The sequence below is a fragment of the Ctenopharyngodon idella genome, chromosome 3 (genome assembly GCF_019924925.1).
Source record: "Ctenopharyngodon idella isolate HZGC_01 chromosome 3, HZGC01, whole genome shotgun sequence".
Classification (NCBI taxonomy): Eukaryota; Metazoa; Chordata; class Actinopteri; order Cypriniformes; family Xenocyprididae; genus Ctenopharyngodon; species Ctenopharyngodon idella.
The window spans coordinates 20,689,958-20,716,667 of NC_067222.1; the positions used below are offsets into that span (position 1 = coordinate 20,689,958).

At 39.7% G+C, this 26,710-nt stretch overlaps 1 protein-coding gene across 5 annotated transcripts in view; it reads left to right on the forward strand.

Annotated features, from left to right (window-relative positions):
- The window catches only part of usp43b (ubiquitin specific peptidase 43b), an 86,663-nt gene that overhangs the window by 30,493 nt on the left and 29,460 nt on the right, over nt 1-26,710 (forward strand). For 3 of the 5 annotated variants that reach the window (XM_051888326.1, XM_051888322.1, XM_051888324.1), the window contains 5 exons: nt 5,726-5,818; nt 7,172-7,307; nt 8,461-8,605; nt 12,552-12,720; nt 25,648-25,759. In XM_051888326.1, the coding sequence (XP_051744286.1) occupies nt 5,726-5,818; nt 7,172-7,307; nt 8,461-8,605; nt 12,552-12,720; nt 25,648-25,759 (655 nt within the window). Of the gene's footprint in view, nt 1-5,576; nt 5,819-7,171; nt 7,308-8,460; nt 8,606-12,551; nt 12,721-25,647; nt 25,760-26,710 lie in introns of those variants that run through there. The other 2 variants (XM_051888325.1, XM_051888323.1) reach the window with 2 other exon arrangements.

A 26,710-nucleotide genomic window follows, 5' to 3' on the forward strand; every position in this document is an offset into this window, starting at 1 on the left:
CGTGGAAACTTTCCGGAAAGTTTGCAGAAATTTACCGGAAACTTTCCACCCCTTTGCAACCTTAGTTGAGACATTACTGTGTTGAGATGCTCAAACAAACAGTACAGTTTAATATTACCTCTGCAAAGTAAACTTAGATAAGAGAAATTATTTTATCATAAAAAAACAATACCTCACCTTTAAAAATGAAGATTCAGTCTTTTTACGCCCTTTATTTATAATATAATATATATGAATCACATTCTAAAACCTAGAGATCACATATTCCCTCCCAATCTTCTTCTCGCTCCAGTGGGTGAAATGCAGTTAGCAGATGCAGTTTTGCCCAGTGCCTTCACTGCAGTTCTCCACTGACATGCGTCTCAACAGTTTATGTCACTCATCCAGCTTTGCTTAAGCTGTTACCTGAGTTTTCACTGTCATTTTGAAACATCATTACATTACTTTATCCTTCTCTTTTGGCATCCACATCTCTTTTTTTTCCCCCACCCTCCATCTGCTGCTAGCTGGTTAATTTGTTCATTTTACATAAATTTCATGATGAATCACTGACATGAGTAGAAAATTACTGTTTATCATCATCCAACTGCTGACAAAAAAGTTCTGCACAAACACCTGGCCTGCAGTCCAGACATCAGCAAGCCTGAGCACGCAAACACACAAATATCTACATGGACGGCTCAACACGGACATAAAAACACTGATTAAATGTGTGACGCAGTCTGAAACTCTCGTTCGTGAGAACTGTAATTAGTTTTGAAAATGACAGCATACTAGACATCTGCTCTGCTTTTCGAATAATAGTTTGTAATATTCTGATTCACCTCGTAGCTGGCTTATGACCCTTAAACAAAGACCTTTTTAAAATCTCAGTGGAAAAAAAAAGAATGGGAAAAAAACTTCCAGAACCAGTGCCGGTGTAGAAAATAAGCAGGCACTGTTGCACTAGGTCCACAGCAGTGGTCCCCAACCCTGGTCCTGGAGTACCCCCAACATTGTCCCAATTCAAAGGACACAACTTCGAAGTCCACAAAGGTAGGACTGAGCACAGCACCAGTGATAACTGGTAATTACAAGGAACCGTCTCTTTCTGATGCTAGTTAGGTGGTACAGTATCATCGCATAGTCACTTTTATCCCGAGGCCCAGAGGTACGCCTTAGGTTCTGAGCGTTTGTGGAAGAAATTATTGAAAGAGCTTCAGTTGCAGCACAGCATGAGAGAAGGTTTAAAAGTCTCAGATTCATTGCTCTGTATACAACGACAGACCCTGTGTAGAATTTAAATGACTCTCACTCAAGTGGCCTTCATACTAATGCAGATCATGGCATGAACGTTATTCACATCAACGTCTTCCAAATATTTAGCTAGATCCTTCTGTTGTCTGGATACCAGTAAATATTGAGCTTATGAGGGAGAAAGATTATTTCAGAAGAGTGTATTTGCTTGTTTGTTTGCACTAATAATGTGATCCTAATTTGTCAATATTACAGTATGATATGATATTAATACTAAAATTTGCCACAGCACAAGGCACTAGGTATTGCATCACACAATGCAACTGACTCAAACCGACTCTTTTTATCTCCAGTATGGCAGGAAACATTTTAAACATTTCTTTCTTGACTCATTCTACCTTTTTTTAAAAAAAAAAAAAATCTACTAAAAATAATAAAAATGTTTGTTTGAAAAATATAACAATAGTAAAAGAAAAAAAAAAAAGAAAAAGCTGTAAAACAACAGTATCAAATATTGAAGTCATCAGTGTCATAACATAATATGAATAAATTAAAAAAAAAATAATTTAATGTAATTTTTTTTATTTCTTTTTTTTTTTATTAAATCTACCAGTATGTGTGCGAGCTCCTCTCCTTGTTGAACTTTGGTAGGCTATAAAAAAGTATAATAAAATAAATAATATAATAAAATAAAACTTAATAAAATTAAATGTGATTTTTATTTTATTTCCAACACAACAACTAGAATACACCTACACGTAATGAGGTCACGTTACAACGTATGCTAAAAAGTCATGAGATCTGTAAGCGCTGCATAACACCTATTTCTCAACCTTTTTTAAAAAGAAATAATACAAAAAATAGACTGTTTAGGCTATATTATATACTGTACAGTAAGAGTACTCTAGTATTCAATGTCAAAGATTGCCATATGGTTATAAGTTGGCAAATAATCAGCAAGAACAAGAGGTGAAGGAAGACCCAACTTACCAAAGAAGGTAAATAAACATGAGCACCAAACTCCAATAGTAACTACATGTAATCCAAAAGACAATCCATGAACAAGAATGGGAATTCCGTACACACAGGTATTAAACTAAGAAATAAACATTCTTGATGTATCAGTGCAACGCAAATAACACTTAACAAAGAAGACAATAAAAGACTGTAAAGGTGTATTCGTTTTCATCTAGATTAGTGCACCCCCTGCTGAGTTATTATCGGATTGATTTTAGTAAAGTTTTTTTTTCTCTATTCACGAGTCGAAGATTTAAACAGGGCCCAATTTGGCAGAGGATGACATTTCCTTTGTTGAAAATGACAAAAAAACATCCCCTCTGTTATCACCATCCGTCCTTACCATCCCCATTAGTTTAACAGTGTTGTGTATTATGTAAAACTTACCATGCAGATGAAAAATTTGTTGTAATTTATTTAAAATTAACAAATTATAAATTACGGCGAGTGGCAAATCAGAACTTTGTAATATTACTTTGTAGAATATTGTAACAAAGTCATACAAGCTTTCAAGAAGTTCAAGCGCATCGACGTTATTTAAAAAGTTGGCATGCAGGGATTGTGTGTTTGTGTGTGTGTGAGAGAGAGAGAGAATCTGGTGCTCAGTTACAATACAACAATCATATAAAATAATTTCATGATGAATAACGCCTATGCAGATTTTTATTGTACTCTTTAATCCTCCCCATGAAGCCAAATCTGAGCAACAGGTTCCTGAACCACTGTGGAAAATATTGTGATGCAGCATTATGTATGGGGGAAACTGTAATCAAATAAAAAAATTTAAAATTTGACCAATAGAAAAAAAATTAGACCCCCAATAGAGGAAAAAGAAATACTTGAACACACCATCCTGACCACTCGAATAAAGCATCACAAATTGTTCCCTTTTGCTGAATGTGATAATGGTAGACGCACATTGGAAATTCTCTTTGTTTGTCTATATGTGTTGCTAGTGTCTTGAGATGAATAATCCATTGTTTGATGACCTCTTTTGTCTCAGAAGTTTATTATCATAGGCCACTTTGTATTAATTAAGCAGATTTGCATATTCTCCATCTGTAATGGAGCTCTCAGTTATTTTGAGACATCCCTGCGGTTCTAGGAAAACTGTGTTGTGAACTGGTATGGTAAGTTCTGCTTAGAAGATGGGTAAATAGCATCAGGAAACCATGAACAGGTTCTTTTTCAGGCCCAGTAAAAATATCAACAACAACAAAAAGTTTGGTTACGTACGCTTCTTGCACTTGTGCCCGTCGATGCGAACGATACAGTGTGCTGAATAAACACACGTGTGCAACAAATTCCAATCTGTTTCAGATGTGAGTAAAAAATCTTTTGTGCCAGTGTAAACACAGCCTATGACAGTGCGAAACATACAGCGACCTATTCCCGATTGAATGCTAAGGAGGCAAATGTTTTTAGTGAATCAAAAACCTACAGAGTGACAATTATAGTTTGATTCCCATTCGAAAAGCTTTTAATGAATCAAAAACATACAGAGCAACCATTATAGTTTGATTCCGGGTCGAATGCTTCTTGTGAGTCGGATCTTTTTAAAGAATCAGAGTGTGCTTCTCAAATGGAAGGTTTCGCCCTAGTAAGGCTGCATAACTCAGTTGTCATGTCATCAAGCGCCGCTAAAATTTGATTCCTGAGCAAATTATTCTTATGAATCTGTTTTCTTTAGTAAATTATACATCCCAAACTGTAACACGGATCCACTGGAGGCAAGTTGCTTAGAGGACCCAAGTGCAGTTTATTTAACTTAAGCAAATATAACATGAACAATGACATTGGTTAAACTTGGCTAGAAATGAACATGAACATGAACATGAACATGAACATGAACATGAACATGAACATGAACATGAACATGAACATGAACATGAACATGAACATGAACATCCTTACCAACTGTGGTACATGGACAACTCTTACCCACAGTGGTACAGGGAACAATACATGACAAAGACTGAGGCAAACATGAGGGCTTAAATACACAAGGACTAATGACAAGACACACCTGTGCACAATCAACCCAATGAACCAATGACAACATAGGACACATAAGACCAGGGAAACACATGACAAGATCACATGAGGACAGGGGAATCACATGACATGGGAGCACATGGCAAAACATAACAAACGTGGCAAAGAAACAAGTAGCATGAACATAATAAAACATGAAACTTGAACATGAACACAAAACCAAAACTAGACATGACACAAACCATTAGTCCAACCAATTCCCAAAATAATGACTCTTTTTGTAAACCAAACACATTGGCTCTGCCTGCTACAGTTTAGGATTGTGATAATCGGATTGCTTATATGCCCCCTTTAAAACACGGTGAAACAATAATGGTTTTAAATGCATTTGTTAAAAATTATATCCTTATTTGGCAATGGAATTGATTTTTTATTTCCTAACCTGCAGTTTCAGTATTGTCATCTGATACGTTCTCAATTATAGACTGAGATCATTTGGATTCTTATACCTGTCATTTTACTATCCACACGTTCTTGGATCAGGTTCTCCTATTCGGTGTGTAAGTGCAGCATTGCTGCTGTATTGTTTGTATTCAGCAGTAAGGACAGCTGATGTGTGTTTTACATATGTGGGTGAACTGCACCCGTAAAGCTCAGCGTTAAAACCCGAAGCCTCCACATAACACTCTGACAGCTGCTGGAGATGAACAGGGCTTTCCTTAACACTCTAAAAATATCACTATCCACCTCTCTCTGTTTGTCTTTCCACCTGACAAGTGCCAGTAGGCAGAAGATGTGGAGTATTGTTTAAATTAAAAAGGCATTAGTATTCATTAGTATTTAGTATGGAGGTATTCTAAGAAGAATAGATTTGAAGTTAAACTGTAAATCAAAATTAATTTAACATTACTTTCCTAATGAATGCTCCTGGTCTTATTTTGTTATTCTAAATTAAACATTGTGTTCATAATCTTTCATTAAAATTTAATATAATAATAAACTGCTCTGCCTTTCCTTTTTGGCTGACATCACAAGTAAATCTCTTCCATTGCCTCTCCTCCAACCATGTGATTCCATTCTCTGTAAGTTGTTTTCAGACTTTTTACAAAACAGTTAACACAGACAGACAGACAGATAGATAGATAGACAGGATCTGAACATGTTCATGTACTGCTTTTGAAATCATTCTGTAAACGTGTGGCAAAGATGATGCAAAAAACTGCAGTTGTGATTTTGTGAGCATCAGTTTCCGTAGGTACAACAATAATTCTTCCCAAGAGACGTTCTGTGCTTCCTCTTCCCTGTGACATCACTTCCTCTTCCACTCAACTGTCCTTTAGGCTCATTCAAGCAATACAATGGCTAATAGCTTCATTGTTTGTGTGTGTTTATTATGTAATATGATTGTGTGTCCACTACTCTGAGTTGTTGCTGTTTAACCATCTTGCTTTCTCTTTTTCTCGTTCTTTATTTCTAGGTCATCTCTGACATGCCCACATTGTCTTAAGCAGAGCAACACGTTTGATCCTTTTCTGTGCATTTCTCTTCCCATTCCTCTAAGGCAGACGAGGTGAGTAAATTTTACCCAGCAAAAGCCTTTTATAGTCACTGAATCATGCAGAAACATTTTTACTTCTGTTTGGTTGTACAGTATATATTTTTTTGCTTCTCTGTGCTCAAAAACAATAAACCATTCAAAACAGCAGCAAAAGATGGATTGCCAAGGAAATCCTCTTTTTTGAGGGGAGGAAATGGCAGCTTTTACGTTCACAAAGGCAAAACTATTCTCCCACACACACACTATAATGTCACATCAAATATTTCTCTGTTTATATAAACCAAGCTTGCAATGATATATAGATTTGTTCACTTTCATTGTATGTTAAAGAGCAGTTTGGACATTCTGCTATATGTTTCCTCTTTTGTGTTCCAAGAAAGAAAGAAAGTCAAATAGGTTTCATGATGACACAATCTACATTTTTGGGTGAACTACTCCTTTAAGGCAGAACACATGGCCAGTTAAAAGGAGGGTAACTGTTCGAGGTGTGGCACTTTCTACACGATTGCCTTACTGCTTCCGGCAATTCATTCAGCATCCAACACCGCACTTATTCACAGTAGTTTATGTCTGTGGAGGGCGTTTTCAGGCTTTCGGTCAAATCTCAGCAGGGTTAGGGTTGTGTAGCTGAAATGTCACACCGTTTCTGAATAGTGGATGAAAACCAGATGGTGTGGTAGATGACGTTACTTCAGCAGGAGCTGTGCAGTTCAAAAGTTTGGGGTCACTAATATTTTTTAAAAGAAATTAATACTTTTATTCAGCAAGGATGCATTAAATTGATCAAAAGTGACTGTAAAGATATTTATATTACTACAAAAGATTCCTATTTCAAATAAATGCTGTTCGTTTTAATCAAAGAATATTTCTTGGTTTCCATAAAAAAAGAAATGTTTACATCAGAAATGTTTTTTGAGCATCAAATCATCACATTAGAGTGATTTCTGTAAGATCATGTGACACTGAAGACTGGAGTAATGATGCTGAAAATTCAGCTTTAAATCACAGGAATAAATTTCATTTCAAAATATATTACATTAGAAAGCAGTATTGCAGTATTTCTTATTACAGAAACCTTAAAAATTGTCCAGACCCCAAACCTTTAAAAGGTAGTATTGCATTCAGAATACACAACTACTTTTGAATGCCGGGATATCGGTGTAGTTAACATTCACCAGCCCTGAGTGACCAATCAGATTAATTCTTTAGCCACACCAGCCTGCTGAAGCCACACCCACCTGCTAGCTTTTGTAGCCTTTGAAAGAGGTCATTTGAGATTTGAGATGCCCTTTATTGGTATCAGTAACATTTTAAATTTGAAAGCTGCTTTTAGATCATAAAGGATGTTTTCTTGTCTCTCTGCAGACCAGTGTGTGTGACTTTGGTGTTTAGCAGTAAAGGGCAGCGGTATCTGAGAGTGGGGCTCGCTGTGCCTCTCTTCGGCTCTTTGGCATGCCTGCGCAGGATGGTGGCAGATGAGGGCAATCTCTCTCCTGATCAGGTGACAGGTGCACACAGCATCACACAGACAGACCTCATGCCTGCAAATATATCACCTGACCAAACCACCTTCCCTCCCCCACTGCTACAGTGATTGTTAGATGGTAATACTATGGGACTTTCATATATACCATGATACTGAAAGATTATATACATATATATGGTATTTGCATGGTACTCCAATACCAATACTAAGAAAACCATGGTACTTGTTTGTGATTTAGATACAAGTATGCTTTATAAGATGAATATTTATTTGTTAGTTATTATTTTAAGATCTAAAATGTAATTAAACTTATTGGGTATTAATAAATGTGAATTATTTAAAGGAACACTCCACTTTTTTTGAAAATAGGCTTATTTTCCAACTCCCCTAGAGTTAAACAGTTGAGTTTTACCGTTTTCGAATCCATTCAGCCGATCTCCGGGTCTGGCGGGACCACTTTTAGCATAGCTTAGCATAGTTCATTTAATCTGATTAGACCATTAGCATCTCGCTCAAAAATGACCAAAGAGTTTCGATATTTTTCCTATTTAAAACTTGACTCTTCTGTAGTTACATCGTGTTCTAAGACCGACGGAAAATGAAAAGTTGTGATTTTCTAGGCCGATATGGCTAGGAACTATACTCTTATTCTGGCGTAATAATCAAGGAACTTTTCTGCCGTACTGTGGGTGCAGCAGGCGCAATGATATTATTAATCCTTGATTATTACTCCGGAATGACAGTATAGTTCCTAGCCATATTGGCCTAGAAAATCACAACTTTTTATTTTCCGTCGGTCTTGGTAAACAATGTAACTACAGAAGAGCCAAGTTTTAAATAGGAAAAATATTGAAACTCTTTGGTCATTTTTGAGCGAGATGCTAGCGGTCTCATCAGATTCAATGAACTATGCTAAGCTATGCTAAAAGTGGTCCCGCCAGACCCGGAGATCGGCTGAATGGATTCGGAAAACGGTAAAACTCAACTGTTTAACTCTAGGGGAGTTGGAAAATTAGCCTATTTTCAAAAAAGTGGAGTGTTCCTTTAAGTAATGAAAATGAATGATGTGCTTCAAATATGAATGTTTAGTTCTTTATCTAATGATAATATCCTGCAATAATTTAGTCATTTTATCCAGTTTTCAATATTTAATTCTCTGTTATGCTAGGTAATATTAGCAGAGATCTACAAAACAGGTTTCCAGCGCTCGTTCTTTGATGACGATGACTTGACCAGCATAGCTGAGAGTGACATCATCTATGCCTTCCAAGCCCCGCCCCTTTACATCAGGGGTGGATCTGCACGAATCTCTGGTAATTATTGTTGTTGGATGATTTTGAGGATCAATGGTTTTTTAATAGCAACCACATGAGTTGTTTTTCTGACTGAAATTACACATGTATATTGATATTTAGATATATAATTAGACTTAGAATTAATTAAATTGCTGTATAAATTCCTCTGTGATTTTGTTTTTGGGACCACTATGCCCTGATGGCAGGACTGAACAGGGGCCATGATTTGTAAAGTATGGCCAAGTCTGTGTTCACTAGGGTTGGGCAAAATTCATAACTGGCTCACGTTAGTTCATGAGAATGTGAATTGAAATGGCAACACAGGATTGACAGGAAGAGTAATCTTACAGAATTACACATTAATTTGAAGAAAGTATTTACTGTCACATAAATGTTTGGCAACAAATCATTAATTATGACTTGATTTTTAGACTACATTTTAGATCCACTAAATATGTTTTCTATTATTTTAGTAATATTTCTTTATATATTCCTGGTTATATATATTTTTCTTAACTCAAAACAGTCAACACAGTTATCACAACTTTTATGTTTTGAAATGTCCTACACATTTTTTCATACAACTGTAAAACCAAAATTTTGGGGCTAAATAAGAGCATTTTGGGAAATTAATCAATGAATTAAATAAAATGAAATATTTATCAAATACAAAATTCTGTAGATTTATGATCTGGTAATTTAAATTGAAACAAGAAATCAAAGTATTATTTTTACAGTTCACACATGTAGTATGAATTTCTTTTACATTTATTTGAATTTAATTATATTTCAAATGTATTTAGTTGGATCGACAGAGGGTTATTAACAGAATAGTTACTGTAAGAGAAGGTTTATCACTGAAAATTGTATCTGTCTACTCTTTAAACAGCATTATGGTAAAAAATACTACGGCAGCAGCTTTCTTCTCTGTACACGTCTGTGTTTTGCTTTGGGTGGAACCAACAGAACGACAGTTTCTTTCAGTTTTCCCCTCCGTTGGCCTAAAACACTATGTTTGTGGTCATCCAGTTTGAAATGTTGACTACAAACACTGAGGTTTTTCAGGTTTTCTGTGGCGGCATTCTCTACGTATTTACGATTCTTTGCAGCCTTTAGCCACTACCTACAATGCTCTTCGCTGGAATCCGAAAGTAACTTACTCACGCTAAACATTTACTCTTCAAATTCTTGCACCCGGGAACAATACAAGTCAGCACTGTTATGTCTAAAAGTTTGCTAAGTAGTATTTTCTACTTAAAGCAATATTTGATTCTGGTCAGCTGTATCCATAGCAGACTGGTGGGAGTGGCCTTGGACAGCAACACGCCCAGTGCATTATGAGTGTTGAAGTTTTCCATTTGGAGGACAACAGCCTTTTTTTCCTCAGTATTCCCTAGTCAGGTAGCACTGATTTAAGTTTTATTGAAAGCCCATTTTGCCAGCGGTGAAGTACCCATTTAATTCTGAGTGAAGCACAACAGCCCTGAATATCACAATACAGTCAGGAAACACACTCTTTATATAAATCAAAATTTCAACAGGGCATATCAAATATAAATGCATTTGTGAAATTAGGTTTTATCCAGTCTCGTTAGGTTCTCGTTAGGTAATTCATCTGTTGGGTTCAGGTGGTTTTCTGTGTGCAGTTGAGATCTGTAGAGAGCAGGGGTGTTTAATTAACAATCTCACAGTGTTACTCTTGAGCGATAACCTCAAACGCACTCAGTAGGGCTCGTAGAGTGAGAAAGAAGAGCGATTGCACCCACTTAAAGTCAGCACAGGTCATTTCAGTACCTTCCCATTCTTCATTTTAAAAACCGGATATTAAAAAGCCAGCCAGGCCTCCATCTGTCCGTGATGGCACATGTGACCTTCCTGTTGTAATGTTTTCTTAATGTGTAATGGTCTTGCTGATCGACATTGTCAAGTTGATTTCCCATAAACCGCAAGGTGGAGTCATAGGCCAGCGTATATGCAAATCAAAGTGAATTATTAAAAGGGGCTTGCTGCTTAATATTTTTAAGGGAAATCGTGATATAATTTTATATATACACAACACAATGCTGACCAAAAGAACAGCATTTATTTGAAATAGAAATCTTTTGTAACATTATAAATGTCTTTACTGTCACTTTTGATCAATTTAATGCATCCTTGCTGAATAAAAGTATTTTTCTTAAAAAAAAACAACTTTTGAATAGCAGTGTATAGTGTTTCACGGTACTGATTCTGATTCTGTGATTTGTTTGCTAGTTTTAATTTAAATTAATAAAGTTGTAAAGTGTTAAAGTGCTAATTCAATAAAGTTAAACTCTCAATTTAATGTGCTGAGAGAAAAGTTCCATAATTATGACTCTTTTTGCACATCCAGACCAACCTGACATCACAACATTAGCTTAAAGGGTTAGTTCACCCAAAAATGAAATCTGTCATTAATTACTCACCCTCATGTCATTCCAAAACTGTAAGATCTTCGTTCAACTTTGGAACACAAATTAAGATATTTTTGATGAAATCCGAGGGTTTCTGAACCACACATAGGAAGCAATGTCATTGCAACTTTCAAGGCCCAGAAAGGTAGAAAAGACAAGGTTAAAATAGTCAATGTGACTACAGTGGTTCAACCTTAAAGAGGTGATTCATTGCGATTTCACTTTTTTAACTTTAGTTAGTGTGTAATGTTGCTGCTTGAGCATAAACAGTATCTGCAAAGTTACAGCACTGAAAGTTCAATGCAAAGGGAGATATTTTCTTTTAAAGAATTCTCTGTTTAAGGACTACAACAAATGGCTGGTAGGGACTACAACTAGCTTCTTCCCAGGTTAGTGACATCACTAACCCTAAAACTTACATAAACCCTGCCCCTGAGAACATGCAACAAAGGGGGTGAGGCCATGTTACTGCAATACAGTACGTAACACAAATGCAATAGCATGTCATAAAAGCAAGATGACAAAATGACAAGTTATAACTGTAATTAAACTAAACTATACCTGTTCTATCTTCATGCAGAATATATTCTCTGGCTCTGTAGGATCTTACAACAGTTCCCACACGAGCGATTTATAGATTATCATGACAAAATATGCTAATCAATGACTTTAAGATAGTTAACTCCACATCAGCTACATAAATTCATCAACTAACCATTCAGAAGCGTCCTGTTGCATTCAAAATGTTGTCACGTCTTCTTGAGCCTCTCCCTCATTGTCCGACTCCATTTTGAACATAAAAGGCTAAACACTTTCTAACATTCAGTGAGTCTGTGTGAGGTAATGTGAGGCGCTGCTAAGTGCTGACACAGCTCCTGAAACTCCACCCCCTTTTGAGAGCTGCAGCTCATTTGCATTTAAAGGGACAAACACAAAAACAGAGCGTTTTTGCTCACCCCAATTTAACATGCTATAAAAAAACTATTAGTTTGTCCAATGAGGGGCGTCTTTAAAACCAGTTCTGTTCGATGATGTTCGAGGCACAGAAATAACACATTTCTGCTTTTAATGATGTCACCTTTAAAATATGTCTCTTTTGTCCTTGATAAATTTAACTGGGTGACTTCTGGAAAAGAAATAATACACCAGCTTTTTTTGTTAATTTGTTCTGGGTACTTAATTTTATGTTTCTTTATGGCTGCTGCCCGGTCGTACTTTATTAGGAAGAAAACATCTGAAAGCTTGATGTCCATTTAGTATGTACGTGTTTGTGTGTGAGTGAAGGCTGGTGTCAAGTCATACACCCCACTGTGTTCAGTCTGCTGTCTGCTGTGCTCTATTTGCATGTCTCCATCTGTCTCTCTCTCTCTGTCACTCTCTTCCTCTCTTTATCTGTGTGTATGTCACCTTGTTTTGTAGCACAATAAAGTTTGACATTATTCGGCTATATGGAGCTGCGGACTGTAAATCTGCCTGCAGATCAGTGTTAGGAGGTGACCCCTACCTCTCCTTGGCTCTCCCTCTCCTCGCAGGGTTCCACCACAGTCTTCCGTCCTCTCCGTACACCTCGTCTGGGCCGGAGGGTCACAGACTGGCTGCGTCCGGAGCGCTGTCCTCGGAGTTCCTGAACCAGACTGAAGGGATGGTGAAGATCTTGCTGTTGGTGTGTAATGCAGCCGGAGCAGGACAGCAGGCAGTGAGGTACCTCACAAAATACCGACTTTTTTAAGGTTGCAGATCTGGACTTGTCACCAAACAGTTGTAGGTTTGAACCTCATATAAAAGTCTTCACAGTTATGACGTTCAGTATTCATCAGTTTGGCCCACCCCGTGTGAACTTGTTAACGCTTACACTGTTTTTTAATTTTAGTCTTTTTTTTGTCTTTTGACAGTATTAACTATGACTGGATTATTTGAAACTGCCACTTGATTTCTAAAATTTTTTTCCTCAAAAACATGGTTCAATGATGGTTCGGTATCTTGTGGTGTAATTCTTTTTTTTTTTTTTTCTCATATTTTCATTTTATATTCTTTATATAAACTATACCGTTCAAAAGTTTAGAGTTGGTCTTTTGCTCACCAAGGCTGCATATTTGATCCAAAATACAGTAAAATCATGGATCCAAACTCCTCACCTTTCAGTGACAACTCACCTTTTTGAGATCAAAATAGGTCACCTATGGGATTTGCATAGATCCAATGAGAAAGTGTTTTGTGGGGGGTGGGGGGGCTTACAAGGGTACTTGTGAACTTACAAGGGTAAATAAAGAACTGGTTGTTTTAATAAGTACTGTACACTGCTTCCTTTACTCTTTAAAACTTACTTTAAAGCTTCCTTTACTTTAAAAACTATGTCTATAAAGGGTAATATTTTATGTATTTAAGGTCTGAGATGTGTGAACGGTGAAGAGAGAGAGGGCAAATAGTTTGCAGTTTAGCGCAGAATTGCCATCTAATCAGCCAATACCGTCTTAAATAGCGTGCATAGCACTTCATCTTTTATAACATGACCCAATGTTGATTTTGGTAAAATGTTTTTTTTTGTGAAAAATTACAGTTTTGGACATATAAGGTAATAAAAAATAAATAAAAAAAACCTTAAAGTAACTACAAATGAGCATGTAAAGCAAATATCTTTAAAAAAAAGTTCTGTGCGGAGCATGCTGTCACAGACACGCCAGGCTCTACACTCACCCAATCACATCGCACTCCCTCTCCTGAGTACTGACAAGCCACACCTGACGCTCATTCACAATCATCACCACAGCCACATAAAAGTCACGCCAGTTCACTCAGTCACTGTCCGGTCTCGTTAACACATACCAGTGTTCACTTACCTCCAGGACTCCCTTACTCGACTACTTACCTGTCTCCAGCGTCTACAGTGATTCCCAGTGTCTCCTCGTCTCCTGTGCTTCTCCTGTGTGTTCGTCTGTTCCACGTCTCCCGGCATCCACGCTCCCTAAGAGAACACAGACAAGTATCAGTTCCAGTTCATCGGCTCATCGACCCATTCATCTGCCATCACTCACCTGCACTCTTCTCACGCTCTGCTTTACCTGAAATAAACCTGTTAATCCTTACCTGTGTCTCCGCTCCCTTCTGTCTGTAACAGAAGACCGGACCAACACCGTCCAGGTAACAGCATGAGCACCCCGGATCCCATTCAAGAGCTGGTCGATGCACTTCGTCGCACCTTCACCAGCACCTCCATGACAACGACACCAGCGAACACTTCCGCATCCACCGCCACAGCTCCTTCACCTCCCGTGGTCGCCAGTCCCATGGCCAAACCGGCGCCCTTCTCTGGTCTGGCGGAGGATTGCAACGGTTTCCTCCTGCAATGTTCGCTGGTCCCGGAGATGCAACCGCACTTATATCCTGACGATCGTTCAAAAGTGGCTTTCATAATCTCTCAGCTTCACGGGAAAGCACTACGATGGGCTGAACCTCTCTGGAGCCTAAACAACCCCGTTGTATCATCCTTGTCAAGTTTTACAACCCACTTCAAGGAAGTTTTTGGAAAACCCGCCTGGGACTCGTCGATTGGTGAGAGATTATGCAATTTAAAGCAAGGTGCACTAACTGTGTCTGATTATGCCCTCCAGTTTCGTACCCTCGCTGCTGCTAGTGGCTGGAATGAGCAGGCTTTGATTACCACGTATCGTCAAGGCCTCGATCCCCGTGTGCGGTTGCATCTCGCTGCATACGAGGATTCCATCGGGCTCGAGAAATTCATTCAGTTGTCTATCAGATTCGCCACTCGTATGCAGCTGTGCTTAGAAGAGCACCAGGGCCAGCCGCTATTCCCCTCCATTTCCCGCCAGCCAGAGTCCGTCAGCTCCCCAGAACCAGCAAACGACAACATGCAAATTGAGCACTCACGCCTTTCAGCAGCTGAGCGACAGAGGAGGCTGACCCAGAATCTCTGTTTGTATTGTGGTGGTGCCGGGCATTATATCGCTGAATGCCCTCTACGTCCTGCCCGGTCTTTGGTGAGTGCCATCCTGCCCACTCTGAATAAAATGAAACCACTCACAATTGTAGTAACACTTACTGCTGCTGAACTTTGTCTTTCAGCCAGTGCGCTCCTCGATTCTGGGTCAGCTGGAAACTTCATCTCCGGAGCCCTCTGTCGCCAGCTGCGTCTCAAGACCACCCCAACGCCGAAGATCTACCAGATCCACGCGATAACAGGAAAACCCTTACGGAAGGTACGTTACAGCGTGGGACCCCTCCGTCTCCAAGTGGGAGTGCTCCACACCGAGGAGATTCAGCTGCTGGTTCTGGAGGAGTCTACATCTGACGTGATCCTAGGGCGCCCATGGCTTGAGCAGCACAACCCCACCATCTCCTGGAGGACAGGAGAGATCCTGAAGTGGGGTAACCAATGTTTCCAGGACTGTTTCCTCGAACTCCCTGCGTCCAGTTCTCCAAGTTCCCATGAAATCCAAGTCGGGGCTACTACAGTGGAAAGCCCTCTCGAGAAACGTTCCACGGACATCCCAGCCTGTTACTCCCACTTCAGAGATGTCTTCTGTCCTAAGCAAGCCTCCAAGCTGCCTCCTCACCGGCCATGGGACTGTGCCATTGACCTCATCCCAGGTGAGCCAGTGCCCAGAGGGAAGATATACTCCCTATCCGTCCCGGAGGAGAAAGCCATGGAGGAGTACATCGACGAGGCTCTCAAGCAAGGTTACATCCGACCGTCCACTTCCCCTGCTGCTTCTAGTTTTTTCTTCGTGGCTAAGAAGGACGGAGGCTTGCGGCCCTGCATTGATTATCGAGCACTCAACCAAATCACCGTAAAGTTCCGTTACCCCCTTCCTCTCGTCCCAGCAGCCCTGGAACATCTACGCGGCGCCACTGTGTTCACCAAGCTGGACCTCCGCAGCGCGTACAACCTCATCAGAATACGTGAGGGGGACGAGTGGAAGACCGCCTTCGTGACACCTACCGGCCACTATGAATATCTTGTTATGCCGTATGGCCTGGTCAACGCCCCCTCCGTATTCCAAGACTTCATGCATGAGGTGCTCCGGGAGTTCCTGCACCGGTCTGTCCTGGTCTACATTGACGACATTTTGATCTACTCCCGGAGCCTGGCCGAACATCGCCGACACGTTGCGGAGGTCCTCCAACGCCTGAGAGATTACCACCTCTTCCTGAAAGCCGAGAAGTGCACCTTCCATCAGCCTTCCGTGCAATTCCTCGGCTACAACATCGACCACAGTGGCGTCCGCATGGACGAGAGGAAGGTCACAGCAGTGAAAGAATGGCCCATTCCCTCCACTATTAAAGAGTTACAAAGATTCCTAGGATTTGCCAACTTCTACCGCCGTTTCATCCAGCACTACAGTTCCATCACCGGTCCACTCACCAACCTCCTCCGTGGTAAGCCCAAGTCTCTGTCCTGGACCCCAGCAGCCACCCAAGCCTTTGAGGCCCTCAAGACCGCCTTCACGACCGCTCTTCTCCTGGCTCACCCTGACCCAGAGCTCCCCTTCATCGTCGAGGTTGACGCCTCAACCACCGGAGTGGGAGCGGTATTATCCCAGCAGCAGGGGAATCCCAGCAGACTCCATCCATGCGCTTTCTTCTCCAGGAAACTCAACCCGGCGGAAGTTAATTATGACATCGGCAACCGCGAACTCCTCGCCATCAAACTTGCCCTAGAGGAATGGAGGCATTGGCTTGAGGGAGCCAAACACCCTTTTGTAGTCTTAACAGACCACAAGAACCTAGGATACTTACGAGAGGCCAAGAGACTAAACCCCCGCCAGGCCAGATGGGCTCTGTTCTTCACGAGATTTAATTTCACCATCTCCTACCGCCCCGGATCGAAGAATGTGAAAGCCGATGCCCTATCTCGTATCCACAGCCTCGATGAGAGCAACGAGGATCCAGAGCCCATCATCCCCGAAAGACTCGTAGTGAGTCCCATCTCCTGGTCGGAAGAGACGCTCCCCGAGTCCAATGCCTCCACCAGCATTCCGCCGGGTTGTCCCCCCGGATTGAAGTATGTACCCCGGTCACGACGCACACCCCTCATCCATTCAACCCATACTTCACTGGGCACTGGCCACCCCGGGGTCAACGAAACCCTCTCGCTGTTAAAACAGCGCTTCTGGTGGCCCAACATGACATCCAACGTCAGAAGGTACGTGCAAGGGTGCAGGGAATGTGCCGTCTCCAAGAGTCCACGCCATCTTCCCTCCGGAAAACTCCAGCCTCTGCCCGTTCCCACTCGTCCCTGGTCGCACCTAGGAGTGGATTTCATTACCGACCTTCCCGTCTCCGATGGATGCACATGTGTGCTGGTAATCGTCGACCGCTTTTCCAAGTCCTGTCGTTTAATTCCCCTGCCTGGACTCCCCACTGCCATGGAAACGGCAGAACTATTATTCAACCATGTATTTCGCTACTTTGGATTACCTGAAGACATTGTATCAGACCGTGGATCCCAATTCACCTCCCGAGTCTGGAAGGCCTTCTTCAAACTCCTAGGTGTGACCATAAGTCTCTCCTCCGGATACCATCCACAGACGAACGGGCAGATGGAGAGGAAGATACAGGAGATCGGCCGTTTCCTACGTACCTTCTGTCACGGCCACCAGGACTCCTGGAACCAGTTCCTGGGCTGGGCCGAGTACGCCCAGAACTCACTTCGTCAACCCACTACAGGCCTTACACCTTTCCAATGCGTGCTCGGCTACCAGCCCCCACTTTTCCCCTGGGATGGGGAACCATCAGACGTTCCGGCGGTGGATTACTGGTTCCGGGAGAGCGAGAGGGTCTGGGACTCAGCACATCTGCAACTCCAGCGAGCCCTACGCAGGCGCAGGTTGACAGCCGACCTTCGACGCTCCCACGCACCCAACTTCCAACCAGGGCAGAAGGTTTGGCTGTCAACCCGGGACATCAAGATGCGCCTGCCCTGTAGGAAGCTGAGTCCTAGGTTCGTTGGCCCCTTCACCATCATCCGGCAAGTCAACCCCGTCACCTATCACCTGCAACTCCCACCTGAGTATCGCATTCACCCAGTTTTCCATGTGTCACTCCTGAAGCCTCACCATCCCTCTGTTCTTCCCTCCACAGAGCCTGGCGACCCCGAAGATCCCCCTCCTCCACTCATCGCAGAAGACGGGGTAGCCTACCAGGTGAAAGATATCCTGGACTCCCGACGTCGTGGTGGGTCCCTTGAATACCTGGTCGACTGGGAAGGCTATGGTCCCGAAGAACGCTCATGGGTCCCGAGGAATGATATCCTAGATCCCAGCCTCCTTGACGACTTCCACGCCAGACACCCCAGCAAGCCAGCCCCCCGAGGCAGAGGTCGACCACCACGACGTCGGGGTCCGCGGTCCTCAGGAGCGGACCGTGGAGGGGGGGGTAATGTCACAGACACGCCAGGCTCTACACTCACCCAATCACATCGCACTCCCTCTCCTGAGTACTGACAAGCCACACCTGACGCTCATTCACAATCATCACCACAGCCACATAAAAGTCACGCCAGTTCACTCAGTCACTGTCCGGTCTCGTTAACACATACCAGTGTTCACTTACCTCCAGGACTCCCTTACTCGACTACTTACCTGTCTCCAGCGTCTACAGTGATTCCCAGTGTCTCCTCGTCTCCTGTGCTTCTCCTGTGTGTTCGTCTGTTCCACGTCTCCCGGCATCCACGCTCCCTAAGAGAACACAGACAAGTATCAGTTCCAGTTCATCGGCTCATCGACCCATTCATCTGCCATCACTCACCTGCACTCTTCTCACGCTCTGCTTTACCTGAAATAAACCTGTTAATTCTTACCTGTGTCTCCGCTCCCTTCTGTCTGTAACACATGCCCCCTGCCCCACGCAATGTTCTACCCTTTTTTCCCCCTTACCTGTTTGCATCCCTGTAAAATGGAATATTGTGAAATAGTATTACAATTAAAAATAGCTCATTTATTCTTGAATTTTCAGCATCATTACTCCAGTCTAAAGTGTCACATAATCCTTCAGAAATCATTCTAATATGATGATTTTTTTCAGGATCCTTTGATGAATAGAAAGTTCAAAAGAACAGCATTTATTAGAAATAAAAATCTTTTGTAACAATGTAAGTCTTTACTGTTACATTTCTACCCCCCCCCCCCCCCCCCACACACACACACAAACACAAAAAATACTGACCTCAAACCTTTGAATAGCAGTGTATATTAAGGTATATTAAAATAGTTTACAACTATATTAAACAAATTACTTTTTATGATGCACATTATTTTTATGATGCACATTTGTAATGTTGATAAAAATTCATAAAAGGGGACCTATTATGCCCCATTTCACAAGATGTAATATAAGTCTCTGGTGTCCCCAGAATGTGTCTCTGAATTTTCAGCTCAAAACACCCCACAGATCATTTATTATAGCTTGTCAAATTTGCCGCTATTTGGGTGTGAGCAAAAACACACCGTTTTTGCTTTAACAGCTCGTACTTCAACAGCAACAAAACTGGAGAATCTCACGCAGCCAAAATGTCAGAAATTGTCAGTAGCGGTGTTCGGCCTTACATGTTTGAACCGGAGTCGGACACTGATGGAGAGACTCAGGAAGAAGTTAAAACTTTTAGAATGCAACTGGACGTTTCTGAACGATTAGTGGATAAATTTATGTAGTTGCCGTGGAGTTGATTCAACTCATCGACTAGCATGTGCCGTCATGTTGATCTTTTGTGCAAATCCAGTGTTGAACTGACCCTCGTTTGTGAAGCAAATATATAACACTTTACCGACTTGATTCTTTCTTTCCTTCAAAAATGAAATTCAACCACAGTGTCCTCAGTGGCTCAGATGCTGTATGTTCATTGGTACATTCAATAAAAGAACATTTGTTTTTTGGTGCAGACATTGTACATCTCCAGCTGCTGAGGAAACAGAAATGGCGGACTGCTGCGACTCACTTAGGGTGGTATCTATGCTAATACGGCAAATTGTCACCAGTCATAGGCGGGCCTTCCCCTTACGGAAGCCCCGGCCATGACTGGTGACGATCTGGAACCTCGCATTTGGAGAGACTGTTTATGATTTATGGGGATTATAAAAAAGAAATAGGTGGATTTTTGCCATATAGGCTGGGTGTTTACACACACTGTGGAAACACATCTGTGTTCGAACACCTTATAAAAGTGAATTTGCATAATAGGTCCCCTTTAACAAACATTTTCGCAAGTAATTTTGTTGATTATAGATAAAACACTATGCCGGTATATAACGGTTAGCAAAACATAACAAAGGGCATTCACAAAACTGAATCTTAAAGATATGTTTAATTCCAAGGGTTACACAGGGTGGAAAAGGTCTGAACTAGCGCATTAAGTGGACAAAAACATGCTGTAAGTGTAAAATATGGCCTCTTTATTCTACATAATGCTGGCTTGGACAAATATCAATTGTTACAACTTTTACCTCACCTTTTCACTTTTGCTCTAAAAGCTTCTCAAAGATTTTTTGACATTTGTCACGTCAGAGCGACCCTTCAGACACACTTTTGACAGTGACAGTCGCTCAAAGATCAATACTCTCTTAGGTGTGAATGCCTCCAGAAATCTAATTTTGTTCCATGGCCTTTTGTGATGTGAGTTTCTCCCACACTTAAATGGAAGTGATAGAGAGATGGAGAGAGAGTCTCTTACTGATGAGCTAGAGTGAGTAGATGTCATTTTGAAGGCAGTGATATTTTGATTGATTTTTTATTTTCTCCAGATACTGATAAAAGTGATATTCCTATCGCTGTAAAGGGCTATATTTCACCTACACCTGTAGTTACGTTCATTAACTGGGATCGTTTAAATATAGAAACGTTCACTACAGGCAGATGCCAAAAGGTTTCCCATATAACCCATCAGTAGTGTTATTTCACTTTGTGAACAGTGTTTTTGTTGTTAACTAAAACTAAAATTACTGTATTAACCATTGTTTTTGTTAATAGAAATAAAGCTGAAATAATATAAAATATAAATATTACATGGAAAAACTTAAGAAATGTTGCCTTGGCAATAAACTGAAAAAAAGTTTAGTACTAAAATTACTAAAACTAAAACAAAAAATAATTTATATTGTATTTCTTATTCTTCTATTTATTTCTTATCAATGTAATTTACAGGCATTTGCAAAGACAGGAAGCACCATAGAGTTTGCATTAAAAAAAAAAAGATTAATAGAAAGAATAGCAGGTTCCCTATTGAGTTTTCTACCCAAAAGGATTTTGCTGTCATTTTTAAGATCATCACAGGAGCAGGTATATTGCGGGAGAACATTCTTTTGATGTTCAGAGTGTGCAACATCAAACATAGTGGAAAAGTTCAAAAAGTCAGCCAAGAGTTTCTCATTTGTGTCCAGACTGAATTTGTTTGTGAATAGTTGCAGGTTGTAGGCTTATCTTTGAAGTCAACGTGAAATTAAAAATTACTCTATTAAACTGACCCGGATACATTTCCTGTTCTTATTTGTGCATGATTTTTCAGTCTATGTTATTCCAAAGAATAAATTAATATTTATTTTTTTATCTTTGATCAATCTGTAATAACTTTCTCCCCTCTTTCCTTTCCAGCTGACTTCACATAGGCCAAATGGGGTTAATCAATACTCAACAAGAGCAAAATAGCAATTTAGTCATTGATTTAGGCTATTGAAATATTAAAATCTTGCCTATAGAAAATGCAGTAATTTAATAAAGGTTACTATTAGAGCTGCACAATTCTGGATAAATTGAAAATCACATTTTTTTTTTTTTTTTTTGCTTCAAACAGAGATCATTATTCTCCCACCATTCTGAACAGACAACTAAACAAAATAACATGTAATTCATTAGCGGTTCTGACAAAATGTTAATTGCTGCAGTCTAGTTAAAATGTTAAATTAATATGAATCAGCGTTTTTGAACGAATCTCTTGAATGATTCAATGACAAATACATTAGACTGATCAGTGTATGACGTCAAAGTACCACGAGAGTGATTTTACCACAAGCAAAATAGGAATATGCCGCCCCCTACATTCAATTTTTTAAGAGAAAAAAATGCCAATTTATCATATTATCCCTACTGTTGACTTAAGACAGGTGTAATGAATTACAGCTGACTCATTTAAACCATTTAAAAGAGGACCTTTCCTGCTTTGGCTGCTGCGAACGCTTCAGTTATCTTGGAATAATCCAATTTGCGACAGATTTGGTGCTCAGTTTGACTGTTCGGAAAGACCCGCGCCCTTTAGTTACTTTTGCTATGTCCAACAAGCCTTGCAGTTCTCACGCCACACATCATGTTCTCACAGAGTGAAAAATAGATCACGGAGCAAGAGTACACTGGTAACGTGTCGACAGACAAGACAGTGCAGGTTACTTTTGATATGAAACAAAGTCTTAAATTTAAAATTTTGTCATTTTTAAAGAAATTTAAACAATAAGTACCATTTTGTGGTTCTTTAATGTGTTGTGACAGATCGCTGTAGCACCTCAGTTTAGCGGCTCGTGAACCAATTATCTCTTCCTACTAGTTAATTTATCCTCCTGGGACCCAGGAATAGACTTTTGTCCTCTGTAGTGGATATTATATTTTAGTGAATTACTGGCTGTCCTGTAAAGAGCACATTCAGGGCTTTGCAGAGATACCAAATGTTTGGAAGTTTCACCATGACAACAACTTCTCCTTGGTCTTTAAAAAAATGACTGACATTAATTTAGTGATCAAATTTAGCACTCTTATGGAAATATGATAATATTTTGTAACTATCATTTAAATTGGATTATTTTTTTAAATTGTTTGTTATAAATCAACATCTCAGGAAAATGTTATGGGGTTTCTAATCAAAATATGACTTTCTGTTACAAAACAGGGCATTGATTTCATACATGACCTCTGTAGAGGACAACAGGACTTAAATCATGATTATCAGGCATTTTGGGAGACACAACAAGTGAATAGCAAAATAAATTATATATCAATATTCCTATTAATTATTAGATATTATTATGAAAATGTTGCAGATTTTTACTCCCATTATTACACTTCTTTTTTCATTACATGTTGCTCCAAGAACACATTAATAAGATACTAACTATCATAGATACTAGATACTAAACTAGATACAGTGTATATATACATTGTATTGAATGGGAAAATCCACGTATGGCCATTTTACCCACATATTACATAAAGTAAAATGGTATATCGATTCATTCCGTTCTATCTTTCATAACATAGTTGAGAATCATCTTTAAACAAAATTTAGTTGAAAAAAATCCTGAAACCTAAAAATTGATTGGTGAATAAAAAAAAATCCATTGTTTTTGCCTATACATGTAATTTATTGTCATTTTATTTTTGAAACAACTTAGTCCTAGTGACCACTATAGAGGACATAGCATAAAATATGAATAAAATATAATTTTTCAAAAATGTTATTTTTCCAATTTTTTTTTATGCTCTAAACAATGTAATGATGTGAAACAAAATATTAAATTCAAAAACTTTTTTTTCTGGGTCCCAGGAGGATATAGCATCAAATAAACAAATAAATGTTGTTTCAACCGCGGAAAGACGTCAGTACACACCATTTTTCAAGTTCAAGTCCACCTACGTTAATCTACTAACTCTCCTGACTGCTTTGTCAGACTTAACGGCGGATTCGGCGTTATGATTGGTTAGATCGCCTGTCAATCAAACTCCCGACAAAGACATTGTTGATCGTGCTCATCATGGTGCGGCGCCCTCTAGTGGTCTGGCGCCCTGGGCAATTGCCCAGCTTGCCCAGCACTTCCGCCAGCCCTGAGTACCACAATAGCACCATCTGCACTCTGATTGCTCTCGCCGGTACTTTGATGTCATACACCGATCGGTCTGTGCATCGCTGCTTCAAGTCGAACAAGCCTATTTTTTAACAGTCACTTGTCGCCACCTACTGGTGTAACAATATAATTGATACAATTAGTATTTGAAGCGACAAGTTGCAAAAACACATCAGTGTTTATATGAATCTGTGATTAATATGAATTAATATTAAGTACATCTGCCCAGTACATCTGTGATTAATATGAATATTTGTAACACAGAATTAACGATACTATGTGGTTGAAAAGAAGTGCTTTGTGAAGCTGTTTCATGCCTATACATGACAAATGCTCTCTCTGGCTCAGCGCAGATTTGAATGTTTCGGTGTAATTTTGTTGAACAGACACAGCCAAATCCTTGTCATTTAGGAATGAGATTGTGTGGGCAAGATTTTTTAACAATTAATCCTGCAACTGTAGTTACCATTAATACAGTAATAGCAAATAGTGATAGATTTGAAAAGGAACTGTTCATTTGATACCATTGCAATGTATCAAAATGCACTTAGGGGTGAATTTGACCTCCCCAAAAATGTCCTCACCTCATTATTGAAGTAAAAAAAAACAGAATTTGCATCTCAGCTATGATATTTATTTAGAGTGTGCAGCATCAAGCATAGTGGATAGATAGGCAGATACTTTATTGCTTTGCAATTTGGTGAAAATCTCACCATGTTGTTGCCCAGGGCGAACTGTGACGCTATGAGCATCAAAGCATGTTTGTTCAGATCTCACTCTGCCTCCTGTCAGGAAAAAGTCTGCAGTTGTTTTTGGCCGAGGCAAAACGCAGCACAATTACATGTTTATCACATTCTAAAAGGCTCGCTTTGCCTTAGCTCACTTGTGGTTGTTTTGTCTCCTTTATTCATGCTGTACGTGTCCTGTGGCAGAAATCTGGCTAGAAACTTAATCACTAGCCTCCTGCTGCAAAACAAAAACTAAACTAAAAAGGGTGGGGTGGATTTCAAGGATAGTGGAACATAGTGTCCAAACTTAAACAGTAATTTATCTGACAAACATGCACCTAAAAATGTGATGTAATGTTTACATATAACTCTCATGTGATTTCAGTGACAAAGACCTTTGCAGTAGTACATATTTAATCTTGGTGGATAGAGAGATTGTAAAAGACCCATGTATATAACTGATTGTTGTATTTTAGGCCTTGCCTATAATAACACACGTTCAATAACGTATCTGGATACTTTATGATGCTAACATTGCAATTTAATTGTGGGAGGAAATGAAACATTTAGCTGAACTTTAGCTCATTAATGTTAGCTTTGGTTGAAGTTATCTCAATACAGAGTTATTATAGTTAACTAAAATCATAAAAAAAACTTTTTTAAAATGTAAATTTTTAAGTCAACATGTGTTCAATGAACTGTATAGTTTTTTTTTTTCATAGGCAATAATGGAAATGTTCAGTAGCTTTTTGTTGTCAGAATTTTAAGGTATGTGTGTGTATATAGAAATTGACTGTCAAAAATAAACCTAGTATGCCGAAAAAGATTCACTGAAGAAGTGTGACAACTAGTCCCAGTGTCCCTGTACCATACGCATGTATTTTACCAGTGTATCTTAAACAAACAAATATGAAATGAGCATATTTACTCAAACAGCATTATTCATACTTTGTGGAGATGATGAATGTGTTATTATGTTAGCTAACTTTGACAAAGTGATTGCGTCTATTTGAGTTTAAACTCACTAATAGTATAAACACACTAATCTCAAGTTTGTTTATCTGCAGATTTGGCCCTCCATTTCTGATGAGAGAGGACAGATCAGTGTCGTGGGACCAGCTGCAGCAGAGCATCCTCAGTAAACTCTACTATCTAATGATCAACGGATCACAGGCACATGTAAGATGAACTTTATGACTACCATACTTCATGGAGGTTATCGTAGATATACTCATTTAACTAACGGAGACTGAAGAGTTTAACTGTAAATAAGATACAGATGCAAGAAAATACAAAATTTGAACAGCCAACCCCACCAAAGACAATCACAATTCAAGATCTTAAGGTTTCAGAGAATCAGTTTGTTGGAAGCTGATGACAATAAAGTCTCTCACAAGATTCGATCAACGTCTTCCTGTCACTTTCTTGTAATCATCCTATTGCTCTCCAGCAGTTGTTTGGTGCCCCCTGCTGGATGTTTTCAGACACACCAGCCAGAATAAGGGCCTTTTAATAGGTGTCTACGGACCCCTAGGGGTCAATAAAGGTACTACAGGGGATCTGCTAACAGATATATAGGACATAAACTGCTGTTCAAAAGTATGGGGTTAGTACGATTTATATATATATATATATATTATTCCCCAAGGATGACAGTAAGTGACCTGAAATGCTGTTCTTCTGGACTTTCTATTCTATTTTATGTATAAAAAAAGATTTTATCATGGTTTCCACAAACATATGAAGCAGCACAACTGTTTTCATCATTGATGATAATAATAAATGTTTCTTGAACAGCAAATCATCATATTAGAATGATTTCTGAAGGATCATGTGACACTGAAGACTGGAGTAATGGCTGTATATAAGGCCATTATATCGCTTTATTAGTGGTGTTTGCTAAGGCAAGCGTCACTATTATTATTGTATTATTATTTTTACATGTTTGTTTTAATTAAGGTTGAAAGACAGCCTCTTATATAATCTGCAGCCACTTCTCTGGCTTGATGTTTATAACTGCATAGTTCACAATATCACAATGGCAATATTGAAGCATTAATGTAGTTGCACCTTCATGACAGTGACAGAAATCGATAGGAACTGCTCAATGTTTCTTGCTTCCTTGACCTT